Source organism: Micropterus salmoides, unplaced genomic scaffold, assembly GCF_014851395.1.
Source record: "Micropterus salmoides isolate LMB-PRFRI ecotype aquatic unplaced genomic scaffold, ASM1485139v1 Ms_hic_scaffold_11, whole genome shotgun sequence".
NCBI classification, from domain to species: Eukaryota; Metazoa; Chordata; class Actinopteri; order Centrarchiformes; family Centrarchidae; genus Micropterus; species Micropterus salmoides.
The window spans coordinates 7,410,966-7,437,395 of NW_024040152.1; the positions used below are offsets into that span (position 1 = coordinate 7,410,966).

The window sequence follows — 26,430 nt, forward strand, 5'->3', positions numbered from 1 at the left end:
CCGGGGTTGCTGCAGGGAGGAGAGTGCCAACCACTGGGCAGTAAGAGAGCAGATGATGGGATTTCACAGACGTAACAGTTGTTTAGGAAAGAGCTTGTCGAGTACTGGAGAAAGCTGCTGGTGTGATCTGGGAAAAATCTGTTTTGTCAATACAGGGTGTAAAAACAGAACATTACTTGTTCATGCCGTTTTTAGAACAAATAATTGACACAAATCTATCCAACATTGTTTATTTTGAGTTTTTTGTTGTTGTTTTGGACTTGACAGATAAAGAGATGAGACTGGAATACAGTTGAAATGCTTTCCCCCATCCATCCTTTCAACAAGAATTATAAATATGCCGACCGGCATGGCACTGAAATTTTGAAGACCGCTTATGTCTTGTTGTGGGTCGTGCGATCTGCAGGAGTGGACAATATGTAAGACCAAAGAGCACAACATTGTGAGCTGCAGAAGGGGGGTGGGGGGTGATAACAGAGCTCCAGATGAACATTTAAAAAAAAAAACCACACCAATGCTTGGGCTTCATTCAACAGTCCAAATGCCTTGTGTCAAGAGGACATTTACTGTATGCTTGGAACATCAAATTATTGATTTTTTGCTGTTGATCAATAGTTTAAATTAATGTTGTCAATCAATATTAGTTGGGGCACAAAAAAACCCCAAAAATAAACAGGCCAATTGTAATACTGGCCAGAAAAATCTTCCAAATCACTGAGCCTAATTTTGCAAGCCCACATACACTCAATTGTTAGATGCCCGTTCATTTGGCACACCTGGCTAAAAAGAACGCTGTCTCATACAACAGCTCTACAGTCAATTCTACTTTCATGAAGGTTATGATGGTCAGTGTTTGTCAAGACTGTGTTAGAGAGGCGTTGATTCAACTTTATGGTCAGTTTGGAGGCTGTAGAATTGTATTTGTGTTTTAAATATTTAGCCTACGTTCATTGATAAACATGGACAATATTAGAAACACTTCTCTTTAGAATTCAATACAACTCGACAGTACTACAAACTACACCGTTTAAAGTGACCATAATATTGAAAACGTTTCTTTAAAGGCAGATTCAACAAACATAACCTTTATGCAGCCTGTACTGCATGGTGCTCATACTAAACTGGTGTAACTTTAGTTCAGTGTACCTAATAAAGTGGAAACTGAGTGTACATCATGTAAAGATGGCAAACATGTCATACTGATCTTTCACATGTTCATATATCCTCTGTCCAACCAGTAGAAAGAATATATAACTTCTAGCAACGATAACTTAATATTGAAATAAGACATTTGGACTGTTAATTGAATAGCAAGCAAGAGAACTATTGAAGCAGCAAATGGGTACAGAGATTTAAAAAGAAACCCTACCTGTCAACTGATATAGCAGATTGTAGTTAGTAACAGCGGCACTATTAAAATCACAGGACAATTTTGGATGAAATACTTTGTCGCGAGGAATGGTTATGAAACCATTATCCATCTCACCAGACCTGAGTTTAAATTCTTACAAAAGGGTTAGCAAAGTGTTGTAATGCATTTGATTTGTCTGGTAGACCGGTACCACTAGGGCTGGCCAATATGTGCTGCACATTGGTTCCCCAGACAAGATATCAAAACACTGTACAGTGGTGTGAAAGTGTTGCCCCCCTTCCTGATTTAGTTTTTGCCTGTTTGTTACACTGAAATGTTTCAGAACAAATTGAAATATTAGACAACGATAACAAGTAAACAAAATGCAGTTTTCAAATTAAGGTTTTTATTTTTAAGGGGGGGGGGGGGGGGGGGGAGAAAATCCAAACCTACATGGCCCTTTGTGGAAAAAGTGAATGCCCCCTAAACCTAATGGTTGAGCCACCCTTAGCAGCAACAACAGCAATCAAGCTTTTTGCGATAACAGGCAATGAGTGTTTTACAGCGCTGTGGAGGAATTTTGGCCCACTCAACTTGCAGAACTGTTGTAATTCATCCACATTGGAGGGTTTGAGCCTTAACCGCTTTTTTAAGGTCACGCCACAACATCTCCGTGGGATTCAGGTCAGGACTTTGACTAAGCCACTCCAAAGTCTTCATTTGGTTTTTCTTAAGCCATTCAGAGGTGGACTTGCTGGTGTGTTTTAGATCATTGTCCTGCTGCAGAACCCAAGTGCGCTTCAGCTTGAGGTCACGAACAGATGGCTGGACATTCTCCATGATTTTTTGGTAGACAGCAGAATTCATGGTTCCATTTACCACAGCAAGTCTTCCAGGTCCTGAAGCAGCAAAAACAGACCCAGACCATCACACTACCACCACCACTATATTTTAATGTTGGTATGATGTTCCTTTTCTGAAATGCTGTTACTTTTACACCAGATGTATTGGGACACACACCTTCCAAAGAGTTCAACTTGTGTCTCGTCAGTCCAGAGTATTTTCCTAAAAGTCTTGGGGATCATCAACATGTTTTGTGGCAAAACTGAAACAAGCCTTTGTTCTTTTTGCTCAGCAGTGGTTTTCAACCTGGAACTCTACCATGTAGGCCATTTTTGCCCAGTCTCTTTCTTATGGTGGAGTTAAACACTGACCTTAACTGAAGTGAAGCCTGCAGTTCTTTGGATGTTGTGGGTTTTTTTGTGATCTCTTAGATGAGTCATTGCTGCGCTCTTGGGGTAATTTTGGTCGGCCGGCCACTCTTGAGAAGGTTCACCACTGTTCCATGTTTTTGCCATTTGTGGATAATGGCTTTCACTGTTGATCGCTGGAGTCCCAAAGCTTTAGAAATTGATTTATAACCTTTTCCAGACTGATAAATGTCAATTACTCTATTTCACATTTGTTCCTGAATTTATTTGGATCACAGCATGATGTCTAGCTTTTGAGGATCTTTTGGTCTACTTCACTTTGTCAGGCAGGTCCTATTTAAGTGATTTCTTGACTGAGAACAGGTGTGGCAGTAATCAGGTCTGGGTGTGGCTAGAGAAATTGAACTCAGCTTTCCAAAGATGTGATAAACCAGAGTTGATTTATGTTTTAACCGGGGGTGCTATCACTTTTTCCCCAACACAGGGCCATGTAGGTTTGGATTTTTTTACCTTAATTTTAAAAACATTCATTTAAAAACTGCATTTTGTGTTTACTTGTGTTATCTTTGTCTAATAATTCAATTTGTTTTATCTGAAACATGTCATTGTGACAAACATGCAAAAAAAAAAAAAGAAATCAGGAAGGGGGCAAATACTTTTACACACCACTGTAAGTGGGTGATCTGCAATTTCCATTTAACAGTGCACTGCAAGATAAAACATGGCGAAGCTCTTTAGTACTGAACAGAGAAACATCTTCCAAACAAGTAATAGCTTAAACTGCATGATTAAAATAACACCACTGTCTTTGTTTTCTACATGACCTCCCATTCAGTGTGCAGTCCAGACACATCACGCTAGTTTCCTGTGAGAGGTATTCAATCATTCTGCACAGTAAGATAACTGTACCAAATGATTACAAGTAAACAAGGGAATTTGTTTTTAAACTGTTCAGGGCTGATTTCTCATTGGGGTGTTTTAAACAACTGTGGAATTGGTTGGTAGCACACCTGGAAAAGACAAATGTGGCACACTTTATGGGTTGTAGACTTCTAAAAGTAACTGCGAAATTAGTTTTTACATTGGTAGAAAATTCAGAGCATACATTTGAATTGGCTCAAAACTCCAAGTGACTTATTTTCAGTGCCCTCAAAATAAAGGCCAAATGAAATGCTGAAATATGAAAATGTGTGAAAACTGTTTTGAGTGCATGTTATCAACACCCAGTCATGGTTCCTTTCCTTTCTCATTCAGTTGCTGGTTGTGATTTTTGAGCCTTTGCTGTTGTTTGCACCACAAACAGTATGAATACATTCTATTAGTCCTTCTGTCTCGACATGTAGGAGCTCTCCGCCGGGAAAACTCTTGAGGTCACTTTTTCTAGTGACATCCCTCGTTATCAGATATCTACATACAAATAAAATGTTTTGTTTTCCCACAGACATGTTCATATATCTTTTATAAAATAAATCTTAAATCTCCAAGTATACAATAATAAAATGATGCACTCTGCAGAAAAAAAGGTAACAGGAAACTCCATATATACACATAGTATATTATACTATTTTGGCAGACAAGATGATGAACAATTTCAGTATTGTAAACAGCTCTTTACTCTCATGACACTTTTGTTCCTTCCCCTTTTTCGCTCCTTCTGTCCCGTTACATCCAAAACTCCAAAAAAATTGTGCTTTTAAGAAATCTGTCACAACAATCCAAGGACTCTTTCTTTTCAGGCAACATCCTGGTCTGCTGAGTAGAAGTACAATGTTTCTGAACAGTAGGTCAATGTCTTAAATGGTCACTTGGCTGGTAGTTCACTCGGCTCTTCAAGGAAATAAGAGTCAAGGCGACAAAGTAATGCATTAGGACTGTAGATTAAGAGGTTTGACTTTTATGCTAGGGAAAATTAGGATTTATGTCTGGCACTGATAATCCCCCAAAGTTATATTTTTGCTGGATGTTAAGATTTGGTATTTATATAATGTGTGCACAAAACAGCTAGGCAGCTTCAGATGTGTAGCAAATGTTTAAAATGTGTCATGCTTTTCCAGCTTTCAGTGCAGCTCCTAAACATTTTAAGACTTAGAATAAATGACAGTAATTTTCCACACTTCTCTAAACTTTGTGTGATCTTAACTTGGGTAGGATTTGTGTCTTGGAGTAGTTTTGGCAATGTATTGACAATTACGAGGCAGAAGTTAGAAATTACAGATGTGCTTGGGATACAGGAATGTACATGATGGAATGTGGAAAAACACTGGTGTGTATGTAGAGCGATGATGCCAGGGTATAGAGTGCTTAAGGATGGAAAGAGAGAGAGCTTTGGGTTTTGAGCTCAAGAGGCAGGAACAGAGTAGAGGTCTGAATGTGGGGTGCCAGGAGAGCACCAGGGCAGGATTGGGGGGTCTTTAATTGTCTTCATCAGTGAGCCCCTCCTCCCCAGTGGCCTTCTCAGGAATGGCCTTCTCAGGAATGGCCTCGAGGCTGCGTCTGTTCCTCGTCTCTGAGCCGGAGGAGCTACCCACTGGTCCGCCTTTACTCAGGTTACAGGTGAGCGCAGCATAGTGGATCTGCTTGAGGTTTTCCTGGACTTCACTCCTGGCGTGCTTCAGTAGGTCTGCCTGACCCTGAGGGAATATTGACAAGTGTTAGCACAATCGCACCTCGATATGTAAATGTAATGGCAGTTTTACATCTTTGTCTCATGTCAATATAATAACTTATTAACTTTTAAATAAAAGTCACAACAGAATTCGAACTTGATCAGACCCAGTAACAAGTTAAGGCACAAGTTTGTTTTAAAATTTCGTCAGTAGTGCTGTACATAATTATTTTTCAAGATGATTAATGATTTTTTCTTTGATTAGTCAATTAATCTAACGACTAATTTTGTGAATTCTAAAGAAACAAAAGTTGCCTATTACTCGATTAACATAACAATCTATCCAAAATAAATATCAAAAACATATCTAATCAATATTTTATTCAATCATCCTGAAGAAGAATATTAGAATAATGACAATAATAGTAGCATATCTTAAATGCAGCAGTGGGTAGAAATTACTTTTAACATGAAGGCAATGAAGAAATACTACTTAAAATATATTATTATAAGTGTCTACGTGTGGTGATAATGTGCCGTGCTTGTGTAGAGACGGAAAGTAAACACGATTTGCAGCGCTGCCATCTGTGCTCCGGGATACTTTCGCTTCACGTGTTCATGCTGTTTCACGTATTCGTGGACAGCAGTTGCTCAGGAGCAGCACGTTGCTGAGTGTCTGTCTAGAATACTCCCAGACTTTAGACGGCCGAAGGCGCGGTCTTGTAGCTGGAGCTTGTCCGGGGGAATCCCTGCTAACATCGGATTCAGTGTTCGACGCACGTAATGCGATTCGACATATTTACGTAATCGACTACGTTGACGAATCGCCTAGTCTTCACATTAATGCAAAAAAGGTCAGGTGGCACAAGGTTAAATACAAAAAGAGGGCTTAAATGCATATCTTAAGCAATAATAATGAATCATGTATCCCTCTTATGCACAAAGAAAATATAGTTGTTTAATAAACAAAACATCCTAAATGAGCCAATGCTAAGGTGCTGAGGAGATTCTTCTCATGATATCTAAAAAAAATTTAACCTCCTTCCACCATAATAATTATCTGACCATCACTTTCTTTCCATGTTTTTGCTTTTCATTTGTGGCAACTTCATTAATGAAATTATGAAAATCAAGCAAAATATTTCACATAAAGCATGCTTTGGAGTGAGGCCTAACATCTTGTCATTCTATTCTTATGCACTTTCTGACATTAGAAAATAGGTAGCAGAAAATATAAATTTATGAGAATTTATCAGGGATTTATTACGGCAGGTAGAGCATACCTCCCACTGACAATAGTCATTGATTAAGGATGATGGCAAAATAATTTCAATAACAATCACTGACACATCCGTGAAATAGTTTCTTTCCACCTCGGCAGATCTGTTCTTTCTTGCGCACCAGGTGCTGAATATCGTGCAAGGATTGTTGCCATTTCCATAAAGGTCATGTCTGCATAAAGCCATAAGGAACATTTACGCAATGGATACCCATGTCTGGATGACAAGAAGCCGTCACTTTGACAGTTAAATGAGGCCAGAAATGTTGTGTTCTCCATGTATGAAAATGGCTTCTGGAAACTTTTTGTACTTTTTGTTGGATGGAGGTCATTTTTAAATCTTAAAGACCTCCAGTCGATAACTTGATGTACTTTTAAAAATCTCTCTTTTTAAATAGTAAGCCTGCCAACGATAAGATCCATATAAGTAGAGCCCCAGATTAAACATGGACAGGAAATGCAGCACGCGCAGTGAATTAACACAAACTTGACTGACTCAACTCAACTGGGGAAAAAATATAAATTATAGCTGAGCTACTTGTAAGGTAATCTTAATTAACAACGTGCAAATAACACAGATAAATATGCAGAAGGTCATTCATCAATAATTACTACTTGTTGTGTCAGTGGAGTTTGAAAAGGTGAGAAAAATACACGAAGTGTAGAAAATACATGAAGCACAGAGAGGCTTAAAATAGGTAGACTAGTGACTTTTTTTGGCCGACTTTTGTATTAAAACTCAAAATTAGTTTTTAGTTTGTTTGCGAGGATCCAGAAGAGGCGCTTTTTGTTGAGATAAGGACCCATTCATTGATAGTTGAAATGTGGGTTTTGTTTTCAGCACTGACTGTATTTTACTCTTTGGTGAACTTCAAGTTCTTGTGTTCTTTGTGTGTCTTGTCTGAGGTACCTTTGAAATCCCAGGTTGTTAGTGATTAAGTAAGGTGGAGTGATTGTGTAAATACACTGAACAAAATTATAAATGCAATGCTTTTGCCCCCATTCATCATGAGCTGACCTCAAAGATATAAGCCTTCCTCTATGTACACAAAAGGCCAAATCTTGTTCACAAAATAAAATCTGTCAAAATGTGTGTTAGTGAGCACTTCTCCTTTGCCGAGATAATCCATCCACCTCACAGGTGTGGCATATCAGTATGCTAATCAGACAGCATGGGTATTGTACAGGTGTGCCTTAGGCTGGCCACAATAAAAGGCCACTCGAAAATGTGCAGTTCCATCACACAGCACAATTCCACTGATGTCGCAAGTTTTGAGGGAGCGTGCAATTGGCAAATTGCAACTTCGCACAGCCATTGAAGAGGAGTGGACCAACATTCCACAGGCCACAATCAACAACCCAATCAAATCTATGTAAAGGAGATGTGTTGCACTGCGTGGCCTGTGGAATGTTGGTCCACTCCTCTTCAATGGCTGTGCGAAGTTGCAATTTGCCAATTGCACGCTCCCTCAAAACTTGCGACATCTGTGGAATTGTGCTGTGTGATGGAACTGCACATTTTTGAGTGACCTTTTATTGTGGCCAGCCAAAGACACACCTGTGCAATACCCATGCTGTCTGCTCAGCATCTTGATATGCCACACCTGTGAGATGGATGGATTATCTCGACGAAGGAGAAGTGCTCACTAACACAGATTTGTGAACAACATTTGAGAGAAATAGGCCTTTTGTGTACATAGAGAAAGTCTTAGATCTTTGAGGTCAGCTCATGATGAATGTGGGCAAAAACAGTGTTGCATTTATAATTTTGTTCAGTGTATATTAAACATTTCATAACAACATAATTTACATTAAATGATACCCGCTGAATGTTATTTAGCACACAAACAAAGCAAAACCCCCCCCCAAAAAACACGTGTGTGCCACAGTGGCAGGCAGTAAAAAAAGTTAACTTCAGACCCTGGAGAGAGAAATGACAGCTAGTAGCAGTAATCACACTAGTTTAAAAGTTGCTTATTTTCTGTGCACCTGTCTAAGAACATCATTGGTTTAAAGGAATTAAGAGCACAGAAGCCCCCTGCACACTACTAATTAGGGCTGTATGATTAATTGCATTTGCGATATTGTGATGTGAAAAAAATTGATTTTCTAATCGCAAAGGCTGCGATTACACTCTGGTCACGTGACACCCAAGAGGAAAGCAGTCTGCAGACGCAGCATCAACTTTGCATGTTACCTTGACTTGTTGTGTAATGGCCTTAAGTTTGACAGAAGCTGACTCTACAGAACCTTTAGTTTCACACAGAGAATGAAAGTAGCACCCGCCACCTGCGGGTAATATGGTGGTGGCGATTGAAATCTTTGGGCCATCCGCCACTTTGCCAGACAAGAAAAATGCACAACAGAAAGACATGTGTAGTAAGGCAAGCGTATTGTGCCGATCGGTGCCAGAAACACACACACAGCCACCAGTCAGCTCAGGAATTATCTGTGAAATGGCATTTCAGACCAAACTCACAAGTCGGAAAAAGGCCCAGTCTGTCCCGAGTTACAGCCTGGTTACAGCCAGTGCACTGCTTGCCAGCATCGGAGGCTGCGGGGGTGGGGAACTCCGGTGTTGTCTGAGAATTACTAAGCTTGTCTATTAAACACCAGAGAGGCATCACTTGGTTTTATTTTCATTAACCAACTTTGCTTACTAGGATACAGAAAGATTCCTAGGAGATGTCAACTGAGATAAGGACTCATTAATTGGTGTTTGTGCTCCCCATGACAACTGTGCTTGGAAATGTCCAGCCTTAACAGGAGAGTTCACAACTGGAATGACGCATAGTAAGATTCCTACAGCAGCTACTGGACATGTTTTTATTTATTTTGCAAGCATGTGGGAAGTAACACATTACATATTACTGTGTGCAATGTGGCAACTGCACATGACAATTTCTGAAAACTATTTATTGCATGGAGTTACACAGTGGTCACGTACTGCCTGCTGTGAATGACAATCTCACCTTCAGTATTGTGATGTTCCATGTGAAGCTCTCCACCGCCTTGTGCAGCTTCCTGCCCTTCAACCCTTCCTTCACGGCCAAGTCATGGAGATTCACATGAAATTCCATCGCTGAGAGAGAAAGACAGATGAGAACGAGTGTGAAGTCACTCTCTATGGTTGGAATTCATGGTGGTTTTGTGAGACAGAAGAGCAACCAGCTGTGAGGTGACTGGAGTCTGGGAGATGTGACTGGGTGCTAAGCCTGTTGTCACTGTGAGGAAATACATTAGAGCAAAGACACTGGCATGTACTGTCAACATTTCACAGTCTCCTCCTGCAGCAGAAGGGTTGAGTAAGTGGAAGTACAGTCTCTGGTTGTGGAGGAGGATTCCTCTCTCTCTGGTGCGAATTTCAGAACAAATTAAGGAGACCGAGGGTTGGGTTTTAGATTTTAAGAAGGGAAACTGCACAAGCACATGCCATCACAATGTTAAGATTTCTCACTATTTTGTGGATAGCAGATGTGACTGGAAAAAAAAAGACAAGCATTATTGTGATAGAGGGAAGTGTGACCAAATTTATTTCTATATAGAAAGTCAGTATTTGATAGCTAATAAAGTAAGATACATACTGTTGGTTTTTAACAATCCACACAGTGTTGCATTAATTTTCATGGTGTTGTCCCTGTCAACTGGGAACAGTTTGTTGAGCATGTGTGCACTCCTTCAGCAACACCTTGCTTCACTGTCATAAATCTGAAATCTGTATCCTGGGGTTAGAAGTTAGTGGAGGGTAAAGCGCTGTGGCACATCCCAGCGATATGTTGATGGGATGTCAAGGGACAGGAATAGGAAAAAAAAACTGAATTAGTAAAGGGAAAGCAAAAAGGCACAACTGAAAGGCAGACAGAAAAACAAAAAGCAGAGTGGAAGGAAGCAGTGAGGCAGGATGAGAGGGAAAAGAAAGCAGCCCGGAAACAGAGAGAGGCAGAGGAGAGATGCAGTGTAGGCAGACAGACATGACGTTCTTTCACTGTGGATTAGCATCAAGACATCGAACAGAGGAGGGATTTGTGTCCTCAGGAGCTTTCCCACCTCCTCTCTTCCTCTCCCTTTCTTTCCCTTTGCGTGACTGAGTCTGGGTAAGGACATGTTTAATGTCGAGCTGGCTTTACAGTGCAGCACTGACACTGTAGCAACAGGCAACCACAGCCTGCGAGATAAATAAACCAAAGGGAGATGGAGTTCCTGCTACGTACAAAGCCCATAACTGCGTAACACCCTTCTGCAATGGAAATTCCTACAGTGAACATGCACATTTCTGCTTGTAGCTCTTGATATCAGCGAGGGTCCCCTGTTGCAGCTGTTGCCATGGAAACGTGGCGTGCACGTGAGAGAGACCCCCCTTCGTAAGAAATCGCCATAATAGATGTGGGGTTGAGCTGTTTTAGAGCCTCTCAGGCGAGGCTACCAGTCTGCCACCAAATCTCAGGCGTGAATATGACCTCAAACAACTGACAGGATTTACTGACAGACATTTAATATTTCTCTTCGATTTCAGGTCATTTTTCTGGAAATACAGAGCTGCTGAGTTGCTGCCGTGCACGTGAACCATGACTGTGATGAAGGTGTACAGCTTCCTCTATCTCTCTCTCTCTCTCTCTCTCACACACACTCACACACACACTCTGGAGGTTGCTTAGCAACATTTTATGGAGTCTGGCAGGCAAGAAAGGGGGAAGCTCAATCTCAGCAAGGCATTTCAGGCTATGATCTCTGTGAGGTAATGCTGCAAGATGGCAACTGTACATTAAAGGCTGATCCTCGCATGTATCACAGCTTGAAACAACTACAGTATGGAGTGCCATTTATCTACTGGAAGGTTATTGATAATTGTTTTAATTGTATCGACTCATACCAGAGAATATCACCAAAAGAGCAAGAGGGAGGAAAAGCTGTAAACCATGATTGATTGATAATAATAAACTATGGGGTCTTCTTAGCAATTATTTTCATGATCAATGAATCTGCTGGTTATTGTTACAATTAACTAATCACGTCTTCTATGAAATGTCAAACAAATATGAACAAAACACCCATCACAATTTCTTCGGAGGCCAAGGTGACCTCTTCATATTACTTGTTTTGTCTGACCAACAGTCCAAAGCCCATATATTTACATCACATATGTCACTGAAAACCAGGAAACCATCACATTTGAGCTGGAACCAGTGAATGTTTGGCATCTTTTGTTTGGCAAAAATGACTAAAAACCAATTAAGAGATTATCAAATTATATATATAAGTAACTTATATATAAGTAAGTAAAGAAATCCTTGATATAAAAAAAGATAACCTTAACAAAACAAAGTATAGTAACACACCACCCTACATACTGAATGACCTTGGTGTTTTAATTTGTGTAACACAAACAGTTGCTCTTTGCTTTGCATTCTGAAAAATGTCACTGCAGCTTCAGTCTGCTCGGCAGAACACAATCATTTTTCACTTGGCATTTAAGAACATCTTATGGTCTTGTTAGTCTGCAGCAGGTTCAGCCATCCAGCTGTCCTGAATGCTAAATGGAACCTAAGTGAGTGTCGGTGAGGGAAGTGACATCCATGTTTGAGCTGCAAACACCTGACTGTTCTGACACTGCCTTTGTGTGGGTGTTTTTTTCTTTGGGGAAAGTGGGCCCTGTCTGAGCTGATGTGATGGATTATTCACAACTTTAATAGCTGTTGCTGCTAGAATGTTCCGCTTGCTGTAAAGGGGGAATTGGGTTTGTACTGACCCAGTTTCAACACAACAGACAAGTACACGAAACCACACACACACACACACACACACACACACACACCGCTGGGATAAAATTGTCAGTTCAGGATGGAAAATAAGTCAATGTTCAAGTTCATCAGTTTGCCATCTGTTGTGTCCTAGTTTGCAATTGTTGGCTGTTGAATCTTCTCCAGCTGATTTTAGGTAATCATATATTATGGCGCTTTGAGACCAAAAGCCCCGCAGAGCTTCTGTGGAAGCTTTTGAAAAAGGTTTTGTCTACTTGAGCGTTTTCACTGCTATTATTCATTTGACTATTGTGTCATATAAAAGAATGATTCACACTGACGAGGCATTTATCAAAGGGCCAAAACTCTGCAAAAAGGATAGCTAAAGCAGATCCTGTTATAGATTAATCTGCCCTGAAACTTACTCATGATGAAATGCCATTTTGTAAAGATAGGTAAGTAATGAAGTAGACAATCCAGTAATGTCTGGTAGACCTGTACTTTTGTACAATTATTTCTAAGCAATGACATAAATAAGTCCCACGAAGGATGAGCATCAAGTAGAATTCAGGCAGCACAACAGTTCACAATGCACACTTGCTCTACGAATCAAATGGTGTGTAATATTATCTGTACATTTTGTACATTTCATACTGTAGATCTGTTCACTGCTGGCAAAACAGCAGGTGGTCTCAAAAAATAGAAGATGCTGACGAAGGCTGTACAGATGAACAGGGCCATAATGACTAAATAATGCAGACTCAACTCACTCATTTCACAGTATCCATTTTCCAGTAACGGCCAAAATAGAATTTCCAGCTGCACAGATGTGAGCTGAAGCTTTGAAGGGGGGATCTTTCTGGTGCCAGTAACCCACTGACTGGTAATTGTTAAGGGCTGGAAGGTGGTCCAACTGAAAACACCAAGGAAAAATACAAACAAAAAACCCCCACCACAAAGCCTTTGATCTGCATTCGCTCAAAGACAGTCCCCCTCTCTGATGTACCAAGACAATAGAAATGGAATATTTTGCAAATCATCCATCTAAAGAACCAATAAAGCTGAGCCGTGGTAATGATGGTCCGTCTTTCCTCCCTCCTAATCTCACTTAGCGCTTCCATCAGGCAATCATAAATTAACCTTCAATGCTATTTAGATGGAACATTAATGTCAAAATTAACAGGGGGGGTCTTGTAGACTATTAACTTGGGTTACAAGACGCGGTGGATATTTTACGCGTGGACCAGGTAAAGCAGCAGTGAACACACAGGGTGCAGATGTTAGTTTCAGTTGTTCGATCGGCTGCGTAATTAATAAACCGACGTGCAGCTAGGGTAGGGAATTCCGATGCAGGTGCAACGCATACTTAAAAACAATAATTAGTTCGTGGTCATTAAAACCTGCTTTCACATGGTGGTATGATATGAAAATTTTAGTTGTTTTTTTGCTGGTGGGGGGTGGGGGGTGCATCGTCTATCGGACCAACCCTAATGCAGACCCCTGAGAATGAAGATTGAATTTAACAGGAGAACAGAGAAAGAAAAAAAACAAGACGGAAGAGAGCTGTCCATCCTTTCGACAGCATACTATGCCAGCATTGTCTCTCTTGAGACTGTGTCTGCGTGCATATTCTTGAATCCAGCAGAGCCTTCACTCATGAGCTGCCAATCAAACTTTGCTTCCCAGAAAGGCTAAGTGGAGTTACTTTACCCCTGGCCACATTAAGTCATTATGTTACACTAGGCTAAGAAAGCAATAACATCGTAAACAAATAAAATACACACATGAAGGTCAAAATAGTATAGCGTGTCTGGTGGACAACTAGATGGACTGCCATCTGTTAGCTTTGATGTAGTCTTGCTCCAGTTCATTCTCATCTCTCTGAACCTTGTAATTAGAATATAGCACAGAGGCTGTGACTGGTGTGAATTAAACACCTCTGTCTGAACCATAGCTTTTCAAAGGGAAATGGTGACTGGATCGGATACTTGGAACATGTCTCAAATGGCAATTCCACTTATGGAAATAACCAAAGTATAATCAGCTCTACTCAAATTGAGTGATCGGCGTTGTGTGGCTTCAAAGAGATGGCGGGGACATACGAAACATTCAGGAGCTGTCTAATGGTGTCAGGAAACAGCCTTTCATGGTTGTTCTCCTCTGCCATCTGACCGATGTCTTACCTGCTTTTTGGGTTTGTAGAATTTTCTCATACATCCCCTCAAAGTTCTCCAGCAGAGTCTTGCTGGTCTGGATCACCTGAAAGGAGACATACTGTTCATATTTGCCTTAATTTTCCACATCAGCAAAACTAGCATCCCACAATAAAGCAGAGTGCACTCTCAGTCTGGTGGCCGGGTGTTTCTATCCAGGGAGGGCTCACAAAAACAACCTGTTATTAAGAGGCACATCAGTGGGCGTGGTCGCTGAACTGCGCTTTTTAAAGCCAAAATTAGAGGGAAGGAGGCACAAGCAATTAGGGTGTTTATTAAAAGTTACCATACTTGTTTTCTTCCAACAAGAACAGTATCTTTTTGCCTTCCGGAGAAAAATATTACTGTCAATCACAATGCTCGGTTTTGAAAGAATCTCTAAAAAAAGAAAAGGCACATAATCAAATTCATATCATTATGATGAGAGTAAAACGTAAACATGAGTCACTTTGAAGCAGACCACTACTGGGTTATCTGTGAAATTGCAGCTGTGAATGATGCTATGTTTATCTCCTGTGGTGTTATGATCAGCCTTAATTGAGTGCAAAAACTATGCTGACCGGCAGACTGTTAAAACTCTCGTGGTGGTCGTTAAGACAGACTTTGGGAATCTATTTACATAAAACATGCTAACACCACACCTTCCCTACACCACCCTAAAAAAAGCCTTTGGTTTCCTTACAGGAAAGGATGGCTGCACAGAGGTTAGTGATGCTGTAGGCTGTCACAGATAGAGGTAAATAAACACGGAGTGAACAGGGTGCCTGACAGACCATCTGGATTTTTCTCTCCAACTATCTATTACTACTATTAGTAATAGTTTAATTGTTTGATCTGAAGGAGAGGCTATGCACTACTCAAATGTTATGTTTTTTATTTCAATTAGTGCTTGTTGGGTATGGAGGTCTTTGTGTTGTAATTGACTTGTACACTCCCTAAGTGACTTAAGTGCACTGCAAGGTCATGTCACAAAGACAGGCTGCCCTGCTCACCTGCCAAGACAGAAAGGCAGAAAAGAAAAACAGCCTTTCATTAGAGCCCAGTGTAACAAAGCCACTCTGTGAAAAACAATAGTGACCAACATCATCTCCCTGAGATCGATCCCTGGAGCATGCCAGCTCTGTGGCCAGCCAGCGAGAGAAGAGAAAGGGGAGAGGGGGAGGGAGGTGTCAGGAACAGCATGGTGGGGAAATGTGAAAAAAGGAAGCTTCTTTCAGAAATACAAAGATTTTAATTAGTAGCATCCTCATATTCCTCCTGCAGACAATTTAGTTTTAGTCTGGTGATATTCTATTTTATTGCGTGTACATCCAAAGCCCCTTTGCCACAGTGCTCCATAGTTGTCCATAAACTATTAAAAACACATAAATGACCCTTCATTACTATGAAGATGGGAACTGTAGTTTATTTTGAGTCAATCCCACATACACTATCCTGCTGCTGGCAATACTGACAAGAACACCAAATATGTATTAATCCCCCCATACATGCACTGGTTAATCCTGTTGGAGGAACTGTTTAAGAGTACAGTGCACAGCTGTTAAGAAATTACTGACCCTATTTGAAAAGTGAAACTACTGTATTTATTTGTAACCCATTTTTGAAGATTTATGTCATTAGTAGGAACCAATAGACTTCAGGCGTAAGTGCCACAAACTAAGTCAAGAACTCAAATTATTGAGAGTAAGCCTAACACATCGTTGGTTTGGGTCATTTCATTAAACTTATTGACAGTAAGAAAAATACAGATCAAGACCAGGCTTATCCTTTAAGAGCATTGTGGTAGGGAAATTTGTTTATCCAACCAAGTCTCACTGGATAGTCGTGAATTCTGATACTACTTGTTTTAGTGCTATGACATTTCCTTGTAGTAAGTTCATACAATTACCTCCACAAGTTTCAAACCTGCATTACATCATCACAATTTTTTTGAAAGAATTAGTGAGGGCATGGCCAAGTGAGGGATTTTCTAAAGACAAACATGCAGCCTTTTTAGCATGATTACATGCAGTACATCCCCTGATATTAACGTGTACGGTACGGGGGACAGTTACAGTTTCCGAACACAACCATGTTATGCTACAAGCAGTCATGATTAAGTGATTGTGGCTGTTTGTGTCACTCCGCAGCTGCAGCTGCTGCACTTAGAGCTGTCGCGCACACTGTGATTACTTCCCCGATGGGAGAAGAAATTGCTGTCTTGGTGGCAGACACAGCATCTCAAATGTATTTAAAGGCACATTATAAGGTAAGTGGGTGGACTCATTTTCACACTAAAGACTACCTCTGGTAAGTAGTATGTTTAGTTCTATTATTATTATTATTATTGTTGTTATTAATATTATTATTATAACAAACCCACATTTAACAAAAGACACGTGCACATACATTTTTATGGTAATGTTAGCTTTGTATGCATATAACTAGTAAAAACTAAAGGGAAATACTACATAATACCCAAACACAACAGACCTTAATTATGAATACAAAACTATTGGAGATATGCAGGATATACAGATGAATAATAGTACATGGAACTAACATTTATATATAGTTCTAATATATTCAAGTGCCATAGAAAAAATAAGATTGGGTTACTGTTAGACAAAAGAGAGACTAACATATGGGCTTTGTTTTCCCCTTCAGTTCAGTGTTTGAGAGACTGCGCTGTCCTAACTCATGTCGGTTTACAGGCAGCGCCCTTAGTTCATCTGTTTAGAACAAAAACAGAAATCAGACCATATTATCTGAGGCCATAATCTGGCATCATGCCGAGTCTCTCCACCTTTTTCTCAGCACACAAATGGGCAAGGATTGAGATCCAGATTCTATTTTTGCTAAATAGGAAGACAGCCTGGATACTCCCAGTATCTGAATTTCTAATTGTACTGTTCTATACATTATTTACAATTCTTTAAGTTTGGCTCTTATCGTTTCATTTGTGCCTGTACTTGTCAGTGCCCCTTCAGCTGTGCAACTTCCTGCTCCGCCTCCTCTGGCTTCACACTACTTAAGCCCGTGCTCTTAATTTATTCAATTTTGGTCCCCAAACACCCATCATTTTATCTTTTCTTTCTTCCAACTCAAATTTCCTGCCGCTCTTTCCATCAGGGTCAATTAACTAGCCCTCCACTCCTGAGTCCAAATAGAGCAGAGGGGTCACCTTAATCGGTCTGCATCTGAGTCTTTTCAGCTTCACCCCCTTTTCAGATGATCATCTTTGAGTCCCAGGGGATGAACAGTACTATAAAACTAACATAGCTGGGTGCAGATAAAACTTAATTGTGTTTTGGTGTTCCTTCACACACTTTCTACACCCATTTTTTCTGTCACAGTATAAATTAAATCTGTAATTTTATTTATCAGTTCTTCACACGTGTGTCACACAGGTATGCACACCTCTCGTCTTTGTGTAAAGTGCCACACAGACTGTCAGAGTATAGTACAAATGTATCAAACTTAAAATGATGTGTGTCCTTGCAATATTACAAGGTTTTCTATCTCTATGCACACTGTAAATGTGGGACACCAAAAACAGCTGGGCTCAGACAGTGATGCTAAACACGGAATCTAATCTTACCGTGTTGAATAAATATTCTGGGGACATAGTGCTACAGCCAAAAGGATAAAGATGCATCTGATAAAACAAACTAATTACTGAATGCAAAATTATTCAAAGTAGTTGCACTTGTTGCTGTATTTCTGCCAGTGAATTTTTACTGGGGATTTCTTTCTCCTGCCTGAAATAATAATAGAAAGTTGACTTGCTCCTAGTGTGCTGAGAATCAATGTAAGAGAACAGGATATGTTAAGGATAATGGCATTGTCTGGGAATTGCGTCAATGGCATGTTGCATAACTTGTGAACATTGATTTTATTACTTAACAGAGCTCTAGTCCGTTACCTAACCATCTCTGCATGTCCCCATTAAGTCCAGCAAAGCGTGGTATTGATTTGATTGGAATCAAAGTCAGTTCGCTTGGTTCGCTCTTTAATGGATGGATGAACAGACAGATATAGATACATGTATACACAGATAGCCATATCCCCCTTAAACTACAGTTCATATGTTGAGAAATAAAGTTTTTTTCTCTCTGTGCTCTGCTGCCCACATAAGAACATCAGAAAAACATCAGCCGATTAAACTGAACTTTTATATTTTACTCGCACAGATCAGCGATTTGTCTCTCTTCCTCTCGCGTTTTAATTATGGTAATTTTTCTGATTCATCTGCTTGTATCACTTTTGCTCCCAGATGTTATTTCTGTGCAGATATGGTGAACATTTCTTTCTGACTACTACTCACCATATCATAGGTGGTGACGACTTTCTTGATGACCTCTGATAGCAGGCCTTGGGGCTCCAAATTAGGGTACTGGTCATTGAGGTTGAACATCAGAAGGGGGCTGTTGTCAGGTCCAGTCAGTCGAGGGGAAAGGGCCAAGATGCACTGCTTCAGGTTAGCCACTGCTGAAAGGCCGCACAGCTCTTTGAAGGAAACAATGGCATTCTGCAAAAGAAGATAGAAATAACAGCTGAGCATTGATCTGATTTAAATATATAACCACAACCCCAGAGTAGCACCCAAGAGGAAGTGGCTGGAAGCTTACTAATTACCTGTGAGAACTTTCATTTTGGCGCTTGTTAGCTACTCATAAACACTGAATCCTTTTGGACTGACACCAGTTATACATGGAAATGGAACAAACACACACACACGCTCACAAATCCTAACCTTCCTGTGAAAGGCCAAATTTAAACCATATATAAACAACAGGGTGGAACTGTGACAGGGCGGCCACGATGTGTTATAGTCTCAAGGCCAGTGACTTGTTATCACACAATGACTGCAATATAAACAGGGCTGCCAAAATAAATCCTAATACAATGCCTGAAGGAACACAACATGAGACCAGTGTTCTGACCATCCAGTACAGCATTTCTCATGAAATGTCCTATGTCCTTCAAATGAAGACTGAAGACCACAAATATGACATAAATATTGACATGAATAAGACAAAATTGGTCATGATCCCTGTGGTGACAAAGCTATCTTAATATAAGAAAAGATGACTCTGGTTCAGGATGACTCTGGATTTGTCCGGATTGGGAGGAATAACAAAATGTTTTGATTCAAACAAGTTAACAGCTTGCTAAAGGCCATGTTCATCATCTGTTGTAGCTGCAGTGATTTAACATCATAACAAATGTCACAATTCCAACAAGATTGTGAGCTCTTCCATCCCATTGTAACCTTCTCCAATTTTAACATTAGAAGTTATGGTTATCTACCATTTAAACAGGAATCTCATCTCAACTTGTTTCACGGTTTTGACTATTGTGCAACACATGAGGATTTGATTAAATCTGATTCAGTCTGGTGGTTTTCTGTTTCTGTCCATATTGGGAGCCTTTTTAGATGCTCAAGAGTCTTTGTAATAAATCTGGTTATAATCTATACTTGACTTGGGGTTACATTTTTTTTCAGTCTACCCTTTCACAGAAAAAACATGCTGGAATGCATTTGCCATATACAGTTCAAGTTATTGTTGGCTTAGTAGTGCACACATCAGAGAATGAGGATACTAGTGAACACAATAAGCATGATGGGAGTTTCATTTAAATGTCTTACCTGCATGTTTTCTCTGAGGTCTGTTGCCTCCCTCAGTGGCAGTATGGCTGTTTTGAACACATCATCCAAAGCCTTGATCAATAGCACTCTCATGCTGGCATACTCTCTACTCCTCTTGCCCTTTCGCACAGACAGTCCCCTTTTGTGTGGTTTGCCGCCCCCTCTTCGATTGGTTATAGCCACATGAACGAACAATAAGGTATGTGGAAGAACCTCTCCTGTCAGAGACTGCAGTGGTACATGGCGAAATCCTGGCTGGAGACACTCAAAGGGGATTGTATATTGGCCGATAAATTCATCACCAATATAGTCGTCATCTAGCACCACAAAACGCACCATTGCAAGCTCGGGGAGATTTATCTGAAACTCAAAGCTCTCATCAAAGAGAGGGTTGTCCCCATTCTGGCTGACTGTTTTAGTCCTTTGTTCAGCGCAGTCAGCAGGAATGCCGTGTATTTCCACATACACATAGGGGTCTACTACGTCTCCTTTGGCCCCTGAGCCTTTGGGTTTTGGGAAGTTTTGTCCACTAATGATCTTGATGTGTAAGAGCTGTGGAGACACACCAGGCACTGAATCTTTAGTGTTTGCACTAAAATATGAAACCTGCTCCCTCATGATCGCTGGACGCAGCACATAGCCGCAGTTCCCATTCTGACGGAACCAACCGATGTTTAAATCCATCATCAGGCCAGGTGTCTGGTAGTTCATTGCCACAATCTGGCAACCACACTTCCAGAAATCTTGTGGATTCATGTTGCTCGAGTCAATCCGCATGGGGCTAGGGTAAACTCGCGCTAGGAACTTCTTGTTATAGTTAACAAAGTCACCTGGGAAGTCACTGGCACAGCGACTTGCAAAGACCTCATTGAAAGAGCAGAGCTCCCAGTGCTTCTGGCTATGGAAAGATGTTGGGAAGTCTTTGAACTCAACAGACTTACACATGGTCACCAGATCTGAGAGGTCCTTCGACAGCTGGAATTTCTTGGGTGCAGTAGTCTGTTGTTCCGCAGACTCAATCCTTTGAGACATCTCTGCCCCCTCGTCCTCATCTGTCACCTCACCTTCTGAAGCAGTGCAGTTCGTGCTCAGTTTCTTACCCTTCAGCAGGATCTTTCCCTTCAGTTCAGAGGGGGAGGGGAGATAGCAGTCCTCAGGTTTTGGATGATCTAGGTGAATCTTATCTCCAAGGATCTTCTTTAGGTGTTGAAACATGACTCTTTGTTGCTTTAATGAACAATGGTTTTCTAAACACAGCATCAGTGGAAAATCGGATGCAACAAAGGCATACTTGTTGATGACATCAATGACGCTGCGAAAAACAATCTGTGACGTCATCGTGTGGCCAGTGTAAATAACAGGTTCGTTATCAGGTCCATCCCACACATCCAGCTCTACACTGCGACAGCCCATCTTGAGGGCACGGATATACCCAGTCACATCAGAGGGACCTCTGAACTGATCTTCTATCAGATATGTGTTGTGGGATGCATTGATGTAATAGTGGGACAAGGGCTGATTCATGTCTTGGCATACTGTTTTTTGTTCAGGGTCAAATATATGGCACTCTGGAGACATAAGATAGTTGGTAAACCCATCAAGAGAAAGCCAACTCTTCAGCTGGCCCTCTTTGGACGGTTCATATTTCTGAATGACCTCTAAGCTGGTGTCTTCACTGACTTGTGCCATACCCTGCTCTGCCTCCAGAAATATCATCAAGTCCTTGGTATCCAGAAATTCTTTGTTACTGGAGAACTGAACAAAGAGAAAATAAATTTCTGGTCTGGTGCAAAGGTCGTGAAAAACCTCAATGAACTCTTCTTTTGTCACATCAGAACCTGCTTTGTCCTTAGCTTTGTGAAGCTCCTTGAATTTGAGTTCTATTTTCACATTTTTAAGTCCGGGGTTCAACTTTTTGACTAGCTGCACAGCAGCACATATTGTTATTTGTTTGCTGTTGTTACCGTCTGCCTCATCAAAAAGTTCACCTAGCCAAGATGCACGCATGTTGTTCTGACTGCTCTCTATCATATTCAAGGTATGTTTCCCATAGGAGATCAGGTACCTCAGCCCTGTCACCCATATGTTGGCTACATCTGCAGTGTTTGCCACCAAGTCCAGGGACTCATAGTTCTCCCCAAAGATGATTGAGAAAGCACAGTCCTCTGATAACTGATCATAGGTTCCATTAGTTCTAAAAGTGTCTGTATTTTTTCCTGTCCGAACCTCCTTGATGGATTTGACATCAATTTTGGCCTTTTCTGATTCCTTCTTTGAAGGCTCCCATCTCAAAGACTGCATGTCGGCATCAAGGAGAAAGTAGCGGTGGTAAATGCGTGAATTGGATCTCACTTTCTTCAGCTCAGAGCCATCCACCATTGCGCTGATGCAATCACTTGCACTGCTGATTTTCTTCTCAGTGGGCATGCTGCTGAATGAGACAGTCTTCTTTCTTTCTTTACGTTGTCTTGAGCCATCCTGAAAGGAAACAAAACATAGAGCATAAATATCTTTCATAGAATTTGAATGATAAAGATTTATAAGACTCTAAACTATTAAATATACTGAACAAAATTATAAACGCAACACTGAGCTGAACTCAAAGATTTAAGACTTTCTCTATTTACTCAAAAGGTGTCTTTCTCTCAAATATTGTTGACAAATCTTTTACAATTCGTGTTAGTGAGCACTTCTCCTTTGCCGAGATAATCCATCCACCTCACAGGTGTGGCGTATCAATATGCTGATCAGACAGCGTGGGTATTGCATGGGTGTTCCTTAGGCTGGCCACAATAAAAGGCCACTCGAAAATGTGCAGTTCCATCACACAGCAGAATGCCACAGATGTCGCAAGTTTTGAGGGAGCGTGCAATTGGCATGCTGACTGCAGGAATGTCCTCCAGAGCTGTTGCCCGTGAATTGAATGTTCATTTCTCTACTATAAGCAGTTTCCAAAGGCAATTTGGCAGTTCATCCAACTGGCCTCACAACCTCAGACCACGTGTAACCACACCAGCTGAGGACCTCCAGATCCAGCATCTTTACCTCCAAGATGGTCCGAGACCAGCCACCCGGACAGCTGCTGCAACTATTTGTTTGCATAACCAAAGAATTTCTGCACAAACTGCACAGGGCAGATGGCAGACACCGTATGGATTATCTCAGCAAAGGAGAAGTGCTCACTAACACAGATTTTGACAGATTTGTGGACAGTATTTGAGAGAAATAGGCCAGCTGTATAAAGGTATTGTTTTCTTGCTTCTTGAAAAGTTAACAGTGTGAAGATGGAAGGGTTTTGACCAAAAGGGCCGTTTCTCATTATTAGCTAACAAAATCAACTGAGTCTAAAAAGAGTAATGTTTGATAACCATTGTTTGCAAGCATTCCCAGCTGGGGTAGACAACTTTGGAGAAACTAGCAAGAGCAAGCTATATCTTGGATTTTAGAATATCCAATAGAAAATGTAACACTTTGGCGAAGGAGAAGCATGGGACCCTGAAATTATTTCACATTCATACTCATACACAGGCCAGCCTATGCATTGCTTGTAATTAGACTGACATGGACACTTGAATAAGAACAAAATCTGAATACAGGCATTCACCTTTTTGCCTTCAGCAAAATACCTATTTCACTAAAATATTTTAAGCATGACAGATGTCTTTTTCAGTAGGATTTAGGATTAAATATTGTGCCTTCAAGTTTTCAACATAAAGACAGACCAAATTTGTATCTACCTTACAGAACAATACAACAGAACACATGTCATGTCCTTCCTTCCTGATTCCTCTTTGTTCCTTCTGATAATTTTCTGTGCCGAATCACAGCAGCAACTTTGTTGGGTGACTTAAGGTACCTGTCACTGTATATTAAGGAGATACAACAGGAAACCTCCCTCAGAGACTATCGCCCACACAAATCCAGTCATCTACGGCAGCCACATTCCCGACATTTTCAATGAACCCTGCTCTTTCCACTGCAGCAGGTTCCTTCAGCACAATATAAAATAAGATATAAAATAATTTTATACTTTGGATTATTCAAATTTATTTCACAGACTTAGCACCAGCCAAACCTTTGTTAATCATCATGTGGCAGCTTAATGGTACCACAAAAAGGAATGAAATGAAATTTTTGTAAACTATATGATGTTGCCAAGTTAAGAATTCCTTAGGCTGCACTCCAGTAGAAACCTTTGATCTTAATTTTCCTTTAGGGTTTATTGAAATACTCAAAATCTCTCACTGCCTCTTATGTAATCAAACGGAGACGTGAATACCTCACATACTAAAATAATCAGTACTGTCTCAAGGAAAGATGGGCAAAGTCACAAAATTTGGTTTAATAATAGGATTGATGGGTTACACTTATGACTTACATGTGTATTTATCTACAGGTCTCTAAATGCATAAATTTACATCTTCCTCCATTTACTTCACCCATTCAGCTGACAATATAAAGCAGATATTCAGCATACTAACATAAATGAAAGTCTAGCTGCGGATCAGTTTTTGTGGCAGTTTTTGAAGCCATTTCATCATAATCACTAGTTTTTGTCTACTATCTGTCTACTCAGTGTGGTCTCACCACACTACCATGGCTCAACATGCTGTTAAGCAATACACATGGATTAGGTTTACTGCAACATGTATATACTTTTTGGACAAGATGCAGCAAAAAGAATGAATACAGACCCACACCACAGTCTCAGATTGTTTATTTGTTTACACAATTAAGACACCATAGTAGATGACCAACAATAATAGAACTAAAAGGATATGTAAAGAGGAGGACAGAAGCCAATGAGGCTTAAACAAAGTCCTCCCCAACATGAAAAACATCTCAATTTCACTGAAGTGAAATAATAAACATCTTATGAAACAGATCCAGGGAAGCCTGTCAATTTTGCAATTCTAAAATGACAGAAGGCCAAATAATATTATGTAATGGCTTTCCCAAATTAATTAATCATTATAAATCCCATCTGTGTATTGAAGTTTTGGAGAAAAAAAAACACAGACTGGCACATTTACTCTGATTGGTAGAATCTTACACATCTCCGTGTATGGACCATGTCAAGTAAAATGTCAACATAATAATCACATTATTTTACACAGTCTGCTGCTTAAGGAGAGTTCATTGTATATTACATAAAAGGGGATCTTAAAACCTGTATGCACGACTGCAGATAAGCCTTATGATCTGGGCAAGAATGTGGACATGCTGTTTTCATGTTAACCTTGAGTTAGTCACATCCAACTTAATGAAATGTTTCTGTTTCCTGCTGTACTGCCAGCGCAGCCATGCCTTCTCCCAGGATTTCCCTCTGCTTCCTTTACCAAAACTAGAAAACAATACTGCACACATCCATCTCTGTCTTAGCATGTGTTATTATTTCCTGAGGAGCCTGATTCTTATACAACATTTCCTTTTCTGCCTCTGGTGGAAGTGAGATGGCCCAGGGTGTTTTCTTTTGCAATAGGTATAGTTTGATTATTCCTTAAATGGTACTTTAAAGTACGAGATCACCATCATCAGATTGTCTATTTATAGTTCTATCAGATAATTGGTTTTATATGCCAAGACATATTGTTCTAGAGACAAATACTGATCATATCTGTTAATCTCTGTTCCTTGAAGTTTAAACTCCACCTTCAAGTTTTTTTTGTTGGCTGAAAAAAAGCACAGCACCAAAACAAGCTTTGAAACAGGAGTACCCAAAATGTCCAAGTAATAATGCCAGTAAATCACAGTCTCAAAGTTGCTGTGATTTAGCATACATTGGACTTTTAAGGGGTTTTGTGACCTTTACTAGTGATCATAAAGTCACCTGTATAATTTGATTGGCTGTGTATTAAAATTCCACAGGGCAGAATGTTTGTTATGAAAGAGTGAGCTGTAAAGTACATTTCATAAGCCAGAAATTACAGCACCAGTAAGTACATGCTGAGTCACTGGTATTGATCAACAACATTATCCAATCCCCACTTGATGTGTAACAGTAATTTTGTGGTAGTAAGTACTGTCACTAAATAGAACACTGTGTTTTCAGTGGTTAACATATGCCTGTACAATGCTGTTACTCATCACCTCTTTGAAACCTGTGAAATTGTATTTTTAAACAATATCAGGGGAATTAGGGATCAAGTCTTTCCTTCATCATTGTTGAGAGAATTGTTTGTGTAACTGTGGCTTGTTATTTTTGTATTATGTATTATGTATTGTAATTACTTGTATGCCTTTATATGCTGTTTCAATATGTATTTGAGTGGGGGTGCTGAGTAAGTGAATGAAGGAGACAGAGAGGGAGCCAGACAGAGGCAAATACAGGAAGAGACACTGAGAAAGCAAGTGAAAAAGTAAGACATAGTATGTCCAACTGCTCACTGATCCCATAGGAA

The 26,430-nt window shown here is 40.3% G+C and overlaps 1 protein-coding gene across 1 annotated transcript in view; it reads right to left on the minus strand.

Moving 5' to 3' along the window:
* Positions 1-214: 214 nt before the first annotated feature.
* LOC119897088 (inactive phospholipase C-like protein 2) overlaps positions 215-26,430 on the minus strand; it is a 46,530-nt gene continuing 20,314 nt past the window's right edge. Inside the window, exons 2-6 of the mRNA XM_038710647.1 lie at positions 20,030-22,507; positions 18,704-18,907; positions 14,368-14,443; positions 9,419-9,528; positions 215-5,192 (exon numbers count right to left, since the gene is read on the minus strand). Coding sequence (XP_038566575.1) covers positions 4,974-5,192; positions 9,419-9,528; positions 14,368-14,443; positions 18,704-18,907; positions 20,030-22,507 — 3,087 coding nt within the window. The 3' untranslated portion in view covers positions 215-4,973. The remainder of the gene's footprint in view (positions 5,193-9,418; positions 9,529-14,367; positions 14,444-18,703; positions 18,908-20,029; positions 22,508-26,430) is intronic.